Here is a 16,250-nt window from a genome sequence, read left to right on the forward strand (position 1 = left end):
GGTGAAATGTGCATTAAAATGATAAAGGCCTGTCAATGACAATGAAAACAGCTTAATAAATGTCCTGGATGCATCTAAGCTGATGAACGCAAAAGCCTGACAATCAGGTGCTTCTTAGCTTAATTTATGATGCCAAAGAGTTGTACTTTTGACCATACTTGCAATAATCAGAAATCTATCCAACCAAAACTATGGTCATTACTGATCAGAAAAAACAATATATAAGGGCCACCCAGATGATAAACAACAAGAATTTCTATTGCTAGAGGCTACAAAATTTCACTGGTAAACACCAAGGAGAATAGCATTCTTTACTAAAACTTAGGGTTGAAGAATATTATGCCACGAGATAGAACACATCACAGACATATTGATTGCAACAAGTCCATCCATAACACAGGAGCAAAACCTGCTTTCTTGCAAATAGTATGGTTATGGATTAAAGTTTGAAAATTTAAATATGCAACCTCAATCTGTTAATTTCTTTATCTTGCTCAATAGTTAGAATCCAAAAGCTATTTTTATAGTGCAGAGCAATGCAAATTCCCTTCTAGCATTGTATGTGAGTAAGTATGATAAAAAATTAATCAATGTGCATTGCTTCTGCCTGTTCTGAAACAGCACTAGCTGTTCCTGGCTCAAAGTCTGTAGTAAGACAGGACCCCTCCAATGGGTTCTTCTGTTCTTCCATTGCATTTCTCAGCTCTTCTGCCATATTCCTTTGCTCTTCATCCATTGTATTTTGCAATTCATCAACCTGCAAGTAACTATCTTAATTATATATTTCAAGCTAACATGTCTAACAATTTTCACTCTCAAAGACTTACTCTTAATCACCACAATCAAAAGAATTACAATGAAAATAGCCATACGTTTTTCAGGAAAAGACAAAGTGCAATAACCAACCACATGTAATAGCAGAGAGAATTGCTTCTTTCGAAGATCCAATGTCCTTGATGCAGCAGTATTATCTGCCTCTAGGACAGCTATTTCTTTCTCAAGTTCAGATAGTGTTTTCTGGGTTTCATGACGAGGGGGTTGAGCTGAAATTAATCTTCTAATTGCTTCACACTCTTCTTTATGCTGTCTTTCAATTTTACTTTCTTCAAGTTGCTGTTTTAAATCCTCTATGTCTGACTGGGCCTGTGTTCAGAGTCACAATATGTCACAAACAAAAATAAGTTTACAAATATTTTGTTAAGATTTACCAGCTCATTTCAGCCCATACCTGCAAAATCTGTTGATTCAGCTCCTCTTGCAACACATTGAAATTATCCTTCTCACGTTTATTCGCATCAATGACTGCTCCAGTCTTGAGGAGAGGCAGTTCAAAAGTAGTTATCTCCTGTAGAAATGATCGGGATAGCCTCTCACACTCTGCATAATTATCAGTGTCTTTGTCTATCTCTGTGGCAAAAAGAACAAACTTCTTATGAAGCTTTCTAAGAGGGGGCTCACCCCTGGTGGTGGTGGTACGTGTCAGAAGTCTTTGTTTGATAACAGAATCGTCCTCTTGGGGGCCAATGGCAAAATGAACAGCCATCTCCTCTTTTCTACCAGTTAACCTCCTCGGTTTTGTTGGGGGCTGACTGCCTGTTAATTCAATGCCATAGTCAGAAGAAATTTCATATTTTCCATAATGAAACATGAGGAAAAATGGCAGCAGCAGACAAACAAGCCGATACACAGAACATACAAAAAATAATTATCAGCAATGTGACCAAAAGTAATTGCTTGAGCGATATTTTAAAGAGAAATTGTCAATTAGAATTTGTCTTGCTCAAACCAGAGTCCAATGTTTCATGATTGCTTTCATCAAAATGCAAATTCTAGTTTACAGTTTTGTACCAAAATTTTGCAAAAGGTCAAAACACATATCAAACTAGATCGTCTCCAGGAGCAGTGATCACATCAATCAAATTATTTATTTATTTATTTCAGCACAGGAGAAAAAAACTATCAATATATCAAAACAAAATAATGAAATATACACCAGCGTGTTAACGTTCCAGCTTGCAGTAACATAACACTACTTAAAAACTAGAACATCAAGTAGTCAGAAAAATCTCTAACCAGAAAAGCCTACAAAGTTCATTTAAAACACAGGAAATACCATGAAAAAATTCCAAGAAATCCTTGTCCATAGCTATATCCAGAAAGAGTCGTGCTGACAAGATGAAGAGAAAGAGTAAGGAAGAGTGGTGGATAAGACCCCTGAAAAATCCAATAAAACATATGCTACCACCTTATCTCAAGAAAATGACCCCAGGCATGGAAACCATGAAAGAATAAAGGGTTGGCTCAGGATAAGACATAAAGATTTGGCCTTTCATGGGATAGGACATTTCCTCTCACCTTTTCTGTAATATTTCTTCGCGTGTTTCAATATTTATATAATTTTAAGACTGTTATCCCATTTCCTGAAGCCTGTGAGATAGGAGGGGTAATCTTAATAGAGGTTTGTTTCTTCAATTACAATGGGTTCAAGACCTTCTCTAAGCCTTTCCATAGTGTCACTGAAAATATCTGCTCAAACTTCAACTGGTTGTAAGAAAAACAGTTGCTAAGCTAGAACGTCAGCTACCTGATTTCTACCACAAGGAGCATATTCAGCTTTAAACCATTTAAAAGAAGTAAGACACTGTCAAACTGCTTCATATTTGAAAGTTTTTAATTATCAATGTCCCTTGATGAGTTTAGATAAGAGGCTACAAATTGAGATTCTATCTCAAGTATAGTCCTGCTAATATTGTTTTCTGTGAGCAAGAGCAAGCCAGGGCAAATCACCAAAGCTTCCATCAGGTTGTTTGTCATAACTCAGGCCCCCATATAAACCCAAAGAGAGTGACCCCATTTTGACTGCAACAGAAGCCAAATGCCCATGATGAGCCAGGGAGGCTCTGAACAAGTTTAACAAGGGTGTGAGGAGGGTCACGAATATCCAATAAGTTTTTAAGAAATCCTTTTAACAACCCAAACATTGGAGGATATCAAAGTTGCATGGACACCGATACGGATACAAATACAGATACGGATATGGATATGACCATTTTTTAAGACCCCCAATATGGATACAGCTGGATACAACATTCATAGAAAACACACACACATATATTTAACACAATTTTCTAAGTTATTAGAGGAGATTTTCATTACTTCAAAAGCATTATAGACACATAATTGCTACATAAATAATTATAAGTTGATTTAACAATTTATGATATGCAAAAATAGTAGAGTTGCACTTGAAGATAACCCAAAAAAATGGGTCGCTGAAATAGAAATACATTTCATTTGTCTTTCTCATTTGCTGTAGGTTTTGTTTATACCAAACTTTTTTTTTTAAATTGCATGAATGAAGTTTTTATTAAATTAAATTTAGGAAGATTTATGTCAAATTTTAAAAAAATCAAATCACATAGTATCCGGCATGGTTGGAAAATCAAGGTTTTTTGGGCACACATTGGTACAGTATCCGACGTGCATCCAGGCCATATCAGATACGTATCTGTTTTGGATACGGGGATATGCATGCCCAGTGAGGGACAAAAGAGTCTCCGGCTACTCTGGAGGATATATATTATATATCTGCCAGAAACAATATTTCAGTAATGTGTCGAAATTATCAATGGACCTTTCCGAGATGGGCTACCTTCCTGCAAAAGAAATAGAATAAGGGCAAACAATATCCTTCCAGCTGGTCATATACTCATGCAAATAAAAAATCACAGAATGAGAAAACACTACAAAACCTATGAAAAGGTGTAAACAACATTTTTTATATAATTATCAGAAATTATCCTATGCTAGGGCCCCTTCACACAGGCTGATCTGCAAACCGCTTAAAAATGGCAGATAAATAAAGTTAAGTCAGTTTGTGATTCACCTCAGCATACACATATGTTTGTTAAGAGATCAGGAAAGAATAGGCCTGATTAGTAATTGCAAAAACATGTGTGAAATATTTTTAAGGCTTGATTCTCAAAATGATTTGCAAAAATGCATTATTTTATTTTTAAGTAGCTTAAAGATCAAACTCTGTAAAGAGTACTGTTTTAAGTATATGCAAAAATTATTAATATGCAGTCAGACCTGGCCAATTCACCTAATCTTATAATGCTATTTTTAAGAAGGCTGCACTAGCTCCTAGCCAGGAACAAGTTTTTCTTTCTTCACAGATTCTTAACAATCCTATGTTGATTTTCTACAGTTAGCCACTTTTAACATGAACATATCTTAGGCCATAAAAGTGATCTTTCTTCAGTATTTCCATCATTAAGGCATCTTAATTTAGTAATTTACTGAAGTGGCTGACATACAAACTGCTCAAAAATGGCAGATAAATAAAGTTTAAGTCAGTTTATAATTTACCTGGACATACTTGCACATGGTAAATTGGGCTATAGACATGAATTCCAATGATTTCCTGTTGGATATACCGGACCTGGGGCATGGTCTCCATGTGACTTCACAAGGGGAGAACGATAATGATTATGAAGGCCATTTGTTTTGATTTGATTGCTGGAGGAGGCTGAGTTAAGTGAAGACATGAGTGGCATTTATGTCACATTGTGCAGCCACCCTACAAATGAGCCCATCACCCCACACATGGCACCACAGTTAATTGAAAACATGGATACCACCTTCTGTTTGAAGAAGAGGCATCAACAGATGGCTTTCATGGGGAAGATCATAGACCAAAGGCTCCAGAAGATAATTAGAACGAGGGTGACTATTGTAATACAAGCCATGGTGATGATGCTGGGTGAGTGGTATATCAATTGCTCCCACCAGTATCATGTCAATGCCGATGCGGCCTTCATGTTTCTGGCCATCCTTCTCGATGCAGGGAAGTGCGAGATGGCAGAGAAAATGATAATGCGGAGCTGGTGTGACAACATTGGTGTGGAGTTTGTAGGAATTTTTGGACACGGCAATTGTGGAGTTAGGATTCCGATCTAACAGTGGAGTATGGCCCAGCATCTGTCTGGGCTATCATGGCCCATGGATCCCCTTCATAGTTCATGTAGTGGATATAGACAATAATGCCAGAAGACACAATGCATGCCGGGGAATTGGGCTTCTGAAGGCTGTTGCTGGCATCTCTGCATAACCAAGTGCGGACTGGTCCTTTGCCATAGAACCTCCAGACCCTGAAGATATGGAGGAAGAGGGTACAATTTAAAGGTCTGCAACTTAAAAGGGATTTTTATTTAAACCCCAGCCGCAACAGCAGGTAGGTTTCTGTTAGTCATACTGGCCAATAATGGTGCCAAATTTTGCTGTATATTTCAGTTTATGTATTTGGGTGTGGCCCCTTAGCCACGTTTATCAATCAAAAACAAAATGTTTGTTAAGAGATCATGAAAGAATAAGCCTGATCAGAATTTGCAAAACATGTGTGAAATGTTTTAAAGCATTTAAGAGCTAGCTTAATTCTCAAAATGATTTGCCAAAAATGTGTGAAATGTTTTAAAGCAATACATAATTTTAAAAATTTCCATTTTCTTTAAGTAGCTTAAGGATCAACCTGTAAAAGGTACTGTTTTAAGTATGCAAATATTACTAATGTGCAGTCAGACCTGGCTGATTCATCTGGTTTTATAATGCCATTTTTCGCAAGGCTGCACTAGCTCCTAGCTCCTAGCCAAGAACAGATTTTTTGTCTTCGGAGATTCCGATTTTACAATTCTACGCTGTTTTTTTACAATTAGCCGCTCTTTTGACATGAACGTATCTTAGGCCATAAAGGTCATCTTACTTCAGTATTTATATAAATGAGAGGTCTAAATTCAGTGATTAGCTGATGCTGAAACTTCGATTTTGGAGTTAAGCAGATGAAATAAACTATCTCAAATCTTCTGAATATACCTTTTGGCAAGAATCTGTTTAAGCCATGCGTTTACTGAAGACATTAATTCAGTTTTTGGATGTGAATTCAAATTCACAAGTGTTTAGTTCTGAGTTCTAATCTCGTGGTCTGGCACCTCTATTTATGACATGACCTATATATCCTTAAACAGTTAGTTCTTTATAGAAAGCCTGATTTGGTCTTTTAATATGATCAAATTCAAAATATTTGGTTCTGAGCTGTTTTAGGTTAGAAAGAAAGAAATGTCATTGCGGCAGGGATACCAGACATATATTTAATTTCATTTAACATATTTTAGTACACGTCTCAGAAATGCATGTGTTCATGGTTTAGCAATTAACCTATTTCCTGGAGAGAGAAAAAAAACATTCTACCACAGCTGGTACACCAGATGCTATAGGCCTAAGAATCTAGCATTCATGTCTCGGTAAAATCATGTTGAAACCTATTTTAATTAATCTAGAACATTAGTGTCAGGAATTTATAGGAAGAAATCGGCTTGACAGTAGAAAATACATAGAGCTATTTTGGGCACGAGATAATTAATGGCAAATTACGAGTAAAGTAGAGGGAGGTAAGAAAGATGAGGTACCAGGGTGGGCGCTCGCGGCAGCCATTGATGATGATGATGATACTGCTGCTTAAGTTTTTGGCATGAGTAGCATTTCTTCTCTTGGACTGCTTCAGATGAGATATACAACTATTTTTTACTTGATTATCGAGGTGTTCCCAACTGTCTCTGCACCTCCAGACCCAGAATAAATTTTACCTTTCCAGTTGTAGTTCAAAATAAATTTTTAAATAATATATTCAATGAAAATAAGATATTGTTGCTATGAAGGTTTTTAATTTATAATTGAGTGACTAAATACATTTTAATGACGTTTATGAGATCCAATTTATTAAGGGAAATAATATATGATGCTCTACAAAAGGGAAGGATTAGTAAAAACTTCGTTTGATAGCTAAACACACACACATAAGGAATCACAAGAAACAAAAGTTAGTCGTTAGTGTTAGCAAATCAAAGATTAAATGCTATCTTAAGCAAGCATATCAAGAAAGACACTACTAAACAAATAGAAAGCTTAAGGAATCTACAAAAAGTAATTAAACTTCTCCATATGCTCTCTACCATGCTATTAGCTTCTCCTTCCTTGTTCCTCTCCTCTCCAAATTCCAAATTAGTGTAGCTCTCAGCAGCTTTTCTACACTATGGATGTCTTATGGAAGTTCAAGATGAAAAAATGATTAATCTAAGATGTTATGCAAATGCGAACAATAGCTAAAACAAGAGATTATCTAATTAGCTAGTGTTGATTTTAAAACAAAAGAGTGAATATGATTGATTATCTAATGCTCTCTAAAAATGGCTATAATGTAAATGCATACAAGTTTTCAGAATCTAGAATCTGGATTATGAAGAAATGAGCTCTATTTATAGAAAGAAAAAAAATTGAGCAATAGATGGTTGAGATTGAATAATCTCAACAAGGGTCAAGATTGAATGATATTCAATCCATGTGAGGTCTTTCAACCCAATCCCAAGATGACAAGTGTCAACATGAGAGGGGTTGAGAGGAGAGGGAAGAAGCATTAAATGTTTGACATGACCTGAGGGTTAACTTGGGAGTTAAGGTTGAGGTTGGGTTGAGTGAATAAATTCATTATCCAAAGAATAATGTTTTTATCCAATGGATAAACTTTTGTGCAAGAGTTAGTGAGGATAACCATGGTCAAAGCAATAAATGCTTGAGGAGACACATGGGTCACATGAGGGTTGAGTTAGGGGTCAAAGTCCCTAACCATGGGTGCAAGTGGATTTAACCATTAATGGTCATGTAAGAGCCATAAGTGGTTTGGAAGACTTTAAAGGTTAAATTGTTGAACACACAAAGCATTTAATGCTTTTCAAAGACTTTGAAGTTTTTGAGAAGTGACTCCTAGTTGTTTAGGAATGTGACAATATTTAAGGGATGGATTAGGTTAATTAGAAAGGGGTTTAAAAGAATCTAGAAAGGGGTTAGGATTGCAAGTGGGTTTGGTAGGTGAGGGAAAATAGAATTTTTATTAAAATAAAATTCATTTATTTCAACAAATAGGTGCAAGTTGCATTTTTAGGAGAATGCGAGTGGGGGATTTGATTATTTAAATAAATATTTTATTTTATTTATTTAAAAGAAGAAAGGGGATTAAATTGAATAAATAGAATTTATTCATTAAATTGATTGTGAATTTGGTTTAATGAATTAATTAAAATAAATTGAATAATTTATTTAATTAATAGGAGAATGATTTGAAGATGAATCAATTAAATGTTAATTTAATTAACTGATGGCTAGTGGATTTTTAATCAAATAAATAACAAATATTCATTTAATTAAAATGGACAAATTTATGTGACTACATTTGCCCCTCTTTGAGACGGTGCGGTTTATCGTGTCGTTTCAAAGAAAGAAAAACGGGTGTGAAGAAATATGCCCCATAAAATGTTAATTTAATGGGTGGTATGCCCCCTCGAGAGATGGGTCGAAAAATTTCAAAAAATCGGACGATCTCTTGAAAAAGAATAAAAATTGGCGGAGTGGTAGAAGAAAAGATTTTAGCAATACTGGTGAAAAATAGAAGAAATCGGAGTGAATACAGAGAAACATCAAGTCAGTGAGTACCCTTAGGTCATGCAGGAGATATGGTGAAAATGTGGGGGTTTGCTTTCGATTGATGTTATACAATTGATTAAAATTGGTTGAACAATCTGGTGCAATTGGTTCAATTGCTCCAGTCGAGTCAAAGCATGACAGTTGATGCTAGTTGTTTGCTTGGACAAGAGAAAGTCTGAGTAAGTGAATCAAAGTGACCTGATGTGACTTAGACAATTGATGTAATTGCCCGATGAAGTCAAGGTATATGAAGCAAAATACTCATTGAGACTTAGACAATTGATGAAATTGTATGTTGGATTGTGTTTGATTGTTTGATCAATTGATAGTGTGTGTGTGTGTGTGTGTGTGTGTGTGTGTGTGTGTGTGTGTGATGGATGGTTGTGGTGAATCACAGCAGCCTCATTGAGACTAGGTCATTATGATAAATGTCTGTTGTAGTCTAGGTTTGTCATGATAGATTGCATGTTGAGACCCGGAGATACTTGATCAAAGTATTTGTTGATAGTCTAGGTGTGCGTGAGTCGATGTGCATGTGTAGACAGAGCAACTGACTTGATTGGGAGGATGACTTAGGATGGGAAACGCAGACCCTCCTATTTAGAGATGTATGGTGATGAACGTGGCTTGATTGAGTTGATGGGGCATGATGTAGGGTATGTGATAATGATTATCGAGAGGGGGAGGGGGAGGGGGAGCGGGAGGGGGAGCGGGGGATTCAGTATTAGATAGAAGATATGGAGGACCTAGGACCAAATCCTATGGAAGAAGATGAGTAAAATAGAGTATGCATTATTATGACTATGTATGCATGATATGCAGCTATTATGAATGTATGGATGGGTGGAATGCAACGGAATGCAATATATACAGATGAGATGAAATGACGATCCATAGTGCTTTATTTTCATTATTGAGCATGATAGTATCAATCTTGGACGAGGCAGTAGGAACCAAGGATCGATTGTACCTGCAAACAAACAGCATAAATAAAGAATAAAGAATATGGACCCTCCATAATGGTTCATGCTCATATGGTCGAGGTATACGTTGTAGTCAGCAAGCCGTAGTGATCCATGACTGTATTTTGCATAAGATCACATAGCTTAGTGAACTTCCCACGTAGACACCATTAGTACATGCCCCATTACTTCATTGGAATAATTCGTAGAAGACATGCAAATAACGCTTAGGAACCATCCTAGCCACTCTAATCACTTGTGGATATCCCGAGATTAGCGTAGAAACCTGATATAAATGAATGAATAAATAACTAACAAATCAACCAAGTACTTGATAGATTAAACAAAATTTTCTTGTCAAAGAAAATGTGATCTTGTCTTTGTTTTGGTAAGGAAGGATGCATCCTTGTAAAGACAGTTTGTGAGTGTCGATTTTGATTGTTTTAGAATGTTTATTTGGTATCTGTTTGGATGAGTATGTACAAAAGCGTTGCCATGTTTTTTATTGATTTTGGATGTTTTATGATGTTTTTTGGATTTTGTGAGATAATTTTCCAATGTTTTTGGTATTGTGATGATTGTTTTGAAGGTTTTTGAATTTTGAGAGACAGTTTTGAATGAAGAAATTAATGAATTATAAGTAATGCAGAATCCACTTCCATCAATAGGTTAAGGGCATTGCCCCTAGTTTAGACATGACTATGAAAAAGCGGGATGCAAGACGCATGAAGTACTATCCTTGATTGCAGATCAATAACAAGCAATGGTTGTACTGATGGATGAATGGATGTAATGAATGTGATCACAACAAGTCTAAAAGATAATAGAGCTATAGCCTTTACGAGTGGCGCATGTTTGCCAGGTTTTCACCACCGTACTTACCCAAGGTACCACCAGAGTGGTTGTTCACCGTTTGGATGCATGATTTTTCTTTATTATTTTGATTTTTTTGTATTTTCTTCAGGGCATTTATCTGAATGTTTTTGGTGTTTTTCTGGTGTGTAGGGGAGCCTAATGCTCTGTGCAGCTTATGTATAAAACTATTTGAGGTGCATGTTGTTGATCGGATATGCTAGCGGTTCTCCTTCTGAAGTAGCCAACTGATATGCCTCGAACCCAAATACAATAGTGATAACATATGGACCCAGCTAGTTTGATTCAAACTTTCCCTGATGTTCTATGTTTGGTTGGTTACAAGGATTCTCTCGAAGAACAAGATCACCTACCTCAAATGTACAAGGTCTAACTCGATGATTATAGCTCCTACTCATGCGCTGCTAATAGGCTTTGAGGTGGTTGTATGCAGCTTGTCGTTTCTCATCAAGTAGCTCTAAATCTTGGAGACGTGAGACTCTGTAAGTTTCGTCATCTATGAGATTATGCAATGAAACCCGTAGAGATGGTATCTCGACCTCAATAGGAAGGATAGCTTCTGCACCATAGACCAGTGAGTAGGGAGTTGCGCCTGTAGGGGTTCGAATGCTAGTTCGATACACCCATAGTGCTGGATTCAATTGAACATGTCAATCACAACCGGCATCATTGACTGTCTTCTTGAGGATTCTTAATATGTTCTTATTTGATGCTTCGGCCTGACCATTGCCTTGTGGGTAATAGGGAGTGGAAAAGCGGTGTTGGATATGAAACTTGTCACAGAGCTCACGGACATCCTGATTTTTGAATGGAAGCCCGTTATCTGTGATGATGGACATGGGTACACCATACCGGCAGATGATGTAATTAAGGATGAATGAGGCGATCTTCTTGTCGGTGACTTGGGTAAGTGGAACAACTTCGATCCACTTTGTGAAGTATTCAGTAGTGGTAATGATGAATTTATGGTCGTTAGATGAAGATGGATGAATCTTACCCACAAGGTCAAGTCCCCATTGACAAAAAGGCCATGGTGTTGTGATGGGTTGCAATTCCTGTGCTGGTGCATGTATCAGGTTTCCATGAACTTGGCATTTCTTACATTTTTTGACAAAATAATAGGAGTCTTTTTCCATGGATGGCCAATAGTATCCAGTGCACATGAGTTTCTTGGCTAGTGACGAACTGCTTGCATGAGTTCCACAAATTCCTTCATGTACCTCTTCCAAGGCCTTTGTTAGCTCATCTTGTTCTAGACATTGAAAGAGAGTACCATGAAGACTGCATCGGTATAGGGTTTCAGCAATAATGGTATATCGAGCGAATTGGTGAATGAAGGTTTTACGTTGGTTATTCGATTGGTTAGGAGGAAGTGTGTGATCGCAGAGATAGGTGTATAACTCACTATACCATGGGGATTCGGAATCGATAAGGCGACATAGCATCTCGGATTTGGGGATATCATAAGCGGGAATCCAAAGCTATTCGACCAAGAACTCATAGCGTGTTGAATTTTGTGGAAGATCTAGGAGAGATGCAATGGTAGCCATGGCATCAACAACTCGATTCTGATCTTTGGGAATCTACTCAAAGGTGACAGTAGTGAATGATGCCTTTAAACTATCCACCATTTGCTTGTACGACATGAGTTTGTCATCCTTGGTCTGATATTCATCTGTTACTTGTCGGATGACCAGTTGGGAGTCACCATATATCTGTAGCTCTTTTAATTTCCATTGTATGGCTAGTTTGAGTCCTGTAATCAATGCCTCATACTCTTCTATGTTGTTTGTGCATGGAAATGTGAGCCTGTAAGACTTCGGGATGCTATCACCTTGAGGTGTGATAAACAGGATACCTGCCCTCGAGCCATGCCTAGTATAGGAACCATCAAAGTATATTTACCATGGTTGTATTGTTGTGATCATGAAGATCTCTTCATCTAAAAATTTGGAAATGAGAGGATGTTCGCCTATGAGTGGTGCATCGGCCAACTGATCTGCAATAACTTGGCCCTTGATAGCCCTACGGTCCACATACTCGATGTCAAATTCACTTAGAATCATCACCCATTTGGCTAAGCGGACCGTCGATGCTGCTTTGCTGAGTAAGTACTTTAGTGGATCATTCTTGGCCATGAGTTGTACTTTATGTGTTAACAGACAGTGCCTCAGTTTAGTAGCTACCAATATTACTGCTAGGTAAACTCTCTCAATAGGTGTGTAATTGAGTTCATAGCCAACCAGTGTGCGAGAGATGTAGTAGATAGCACACTCTTTCCCTTCTACATTGTGTTGAGCCAGTAGTACTCCCAATGTTGTATTTGTCGTTGAAATATAGAGTAATAGAGGCTTACTTGGATCTGGTGGAATCAGCAATGGTGTCTTCATGAGATAGTCTTTAAGCATCTGGAATGCTTGTTGGGATTTGGTATCCCATTGAAAGCGGATGTTTTTATGTAACAGGTGTGTAAAGGGGTGACACTTATCTGCCAGTTGTGCAATGAATCTTCAGATGGATTGTAGCCGCCCTTGTAATGTCCTTAGCTGGCTGATGTTTTGTGGAGGTGGCATATCCATGATTGCTTTGACCTTTGTTGGGTCAACCTCAATACCTTTGCTTGAGACAATGTATCCTAGAAGCTTCCTGAGGTTACTCCAAAGACACATTTCTTTGGGTTGAGTCAAACATGATATTGTTCCAATCTGTCAAAGATTTTCTCTAATATTTCTAGATGACCTTCTCTCGTTAGTGATTTTGCCAGTAAGTCATCAACATAATCTTCCATTATGGTATGCATCATGTCATGGAAGATGGTGGCCATTTCTCTTTGATAGGTCACTCTTGCATTCTTTAGACCAAAAGGCATTACATTCTAGCAGTATGTTCCCCATGGACATGTGAAGGTGGTCTTATGTTGATCCTCTGGTGCGATCTTTATTTGGTTGTACCCTGAAAAGCCATCCATGAGTGAAAGCATGGCATGTCCTATTGTTAGGTCCACTATTATGTCTATGTTTGGTAGGGGGAAGTCGTCTTTAGGACTTGCTTTGTTCAAATCTCTAAAGTCAGTATAGATATGGATGCCCCTATTTGGTTTGCCAATAGGTACAATATTGGATATCCAATCCGCATAATCAATTGGTCAAATAAAACCAACATCCAGGAGTTTCTTAACTTCTGCTTTGACTAGTACCGCGATCTGGGGATGCATCTTGCGAAGTTTCTGCTTGACAGGCTTGGCTCCTTCTGCTACAGTGAGATGATGCATGACTAAATCAGGATCAAATCCAAGCATATCTGCATATGACCATGCAAAGTTGATCTGACACTTTTTGAAGAATTAGACAAACTTAGGTTGTTCCTCTAGAGTTAAAAGAGATGCCAGATGTATGTGGTGAGGAGTTTCAGGAGTCCCCACATTGTATTCTTTTGTTTCCTCGGTGAGAATTGTTGATCATTCCCGTTGTGTATTAGAGGGGAGAATGTCAAACCTTTCATCCTCTGGCGCCTCGAAGAGGTTTTCACCATTGGATACGCTCTTTCTTTTTACTTTTGTGGGATCAAACAGTGCCACAGTGTGGTCACTGGAAGATCCATGTTTTATTGTTATATTTTTGCAACTGAAAGGTTTAGCATCCGCCCCAAAGTATGTTGCACTATTAAGTTCTATGGAAAATCTAGCTTTGTGATCCCCCCTTGGTATGTTATCCCGTAGTTCCAAAAAGTCAATGATCGCCTCATCATTTTGGAAGTGGTCAAGGCATGGGGGATTAGGTTGGTTCCATTCGATGAGTTCGGGATGGATAATGGGCATTACCTCATCGATTAGGTTAAGTTCATTAGATGTGTCAGTGAGGGTCAAGATGTTGTAGTAAAGGTCATTGATGGTACTCTCCTTGTCAGAATCAGACGTAGGATGTGATGTAGGGTTTGTGGAAGATGTTTCCAGTTCAAGAACCCAAGAGGTTTTAATCTGCGCTTCTCCGTAAACGGGGATTTCTTTGTGAGGTGGAGGTGGTGATGTGTCTTTCTCATCTAAAGTATTAAGCTAGACATAATCAAATTCCCACTCATGTGAGTCAGTCTCTGAGTTGCTCTCCAGTATCCAGTTGCTATACCATACTGGGATATCTTTTGAGTTAAACACTACAGGTGTGATTGATTGATGTACCTTTGTAGATGAAATGATCGGTGTTGCAGGAAGAATTATGGGAATCAATGAATCTGATACATGGAGTATTGGTAGTGTTGAATCTGCTGCTTCTGTTGGAATTGTCGGTGTTGTTGATACTGCTATGGGTTTTGATACAGTTGCTACTGCTAATGGTGCTATTGATGTTATGGCTGCTGTTGATGGGGTTGTTGGTTTGATTGGTGGGATGACTAGTGTTGTGGGTGGTTTTGCTGGGATTTTTAGCCTCAATGGGGCAGTTGCTATGGTGTGTGGTGCTGCTAATATAATCAAAGGTGACTTCTTTGTAGCTGGTTGATATAGAGGTTTGTTGGGTTTTCCTTTGAATCTAAGCTTAGGAAGGATCTCTTTTTGAAAGCCTAGTCCTATGTTATCTTTGGGCTTTAATTTCGGTTGTAGCATTTCATGTCATCCTTTCTTGCAAGGTCCCAAAGCACTCGGACCATCATAACCCATCCGTTACATAATCAGAAGGCCTTTTCCATACTGATCTATGGGAAGCTTAGCTTGTGGAATGTCCATGGTGACGGGATATTTATAGATCCATTCTGTTAAGTCCTCATCTCTGGTCTCTTCTTCTTGACTCTTTCCAAGGATGAAAGGCGTCAAAGTGCATGTTGGCTTGACCAGGGGTGTTTGAAGTAACCGTTGAGGTTTCCCATGAGTTCTAGGAGAAGTAGGCATTTGTCTAACACAAAAGAGTTGACTCAAATTGTACTCCTCAGGACCTTCCTCTACTATTTTCATCTTGAGCTTCTCTTGCTTGGGTATAGTGGTGTTTGAACTCAAAAGAGAGGCCAGACTTACGTATGATGTGGATGAGATGGCTTCTTTGTTGTTGGGAACAGTAATCTCTGGTTGATGATTAATATTGTGACAATATGCAAAGGGATTTGCATCGCCCAGGATTGTAATTTCTACACCATTATGTAGGAACTTGATACATTGATGGTAGGTGGATGGAACGACTTGCATGGCGTGTATCCAAGGTCTTCTTAACAACAAATTATATGGCAGAGGAAGGTCTAGAACTTGATAGATGATGTGCTTCACCACTAGGCCCACTCAGATCGGTAGCACAACTGCCCCTTTGGATGAATGTTTTGCATCATCATAAGCTTTGATTGTTATCTTCTTATGGGGATCCACTGATTCAATCGCATATCTCAATGTTGTGACCAATTATAGTGTACAAATATTCAGGCCTGCTCCATTGTCGATCAAGACTCGCTTGATTCTATGTTGGTTGATAAACCCTTCAATGTGGAGTGAGGTGTTATGAGGTTGCTGGAAGGATGTGTTGTCACTTTCAGAGAAAGTGAGACAAGGTGATGACCTTAGATTTCCAACCATGGCTTGGAACTGATTTGTATTTAGGTTTGCAGGGACTGATGCCTCTTGGAGAGCTTGATCCAAGATTGTTTTATGAGATGGGGATAGACGCGATAGCTCTAAGATAGATATTAGTGTGAGCGTTTTATTTAACTGTTCCACAAGGTTATACTACTTTGGGATAGATGGGGTGCCTTGTGGAGCTGCTTTTCTGGTGATCTTGTCGCAACATGTAACAACATTGCAAGTGGAGTTGAGATTTTTTATGGTAATAGTTGCAATTTGTTCACTGACATCATATAGGTGATTCATAGTGTAATTATACGCGGCTTGCATATAATCAGTGGTATCTATGT

General features: G+C 38.1%; 1 protein-coding gene across 1 annotated transcript; it reads right to left on the minus strand.

Annotated features, from left to right (window-relative positions):
* Window positions 1–277: 277 nt before the first annotated feature.
* Window positions 278–6,669, minus strand: LOC131036327 (THO complex subunit 7A). The gene is made up of 4 exons (XM_057968179.1): window positions 6,465–6,669; window positions 1,229–1,593; window positions 907–1,143; window positions 278–757 (listed from the first exon to the last, which is right to left on the minus strand). Exons 1-4 carry the CDS (start codon window positions 6,487–6,489, stop codon window positions 584–586), a joined length of 801 nt encoding a protein of 266 aa, XP_057824162.1. The 5' UTR covers window positions 6,490–6,669; the 3' UTR covers window positions 278–583.
* Window positions 6,670–16,250: the final 9,581 nt, after the last annotated feature.

This window comes from Cryptomeria japonica, chromosome 7, assembly GCF_030272615.1.
Source record: "Cryptomeria japonica chromosome 7, Sugi_1.0, whole genome shotgun sequence".
Lineage (NCBI taxonomy): Eukaryota > Viridiplantae > Streptophyta > Pinopsida > Cupressales > Cupressaceae > Cryptomeria > Cryptomeria japonica.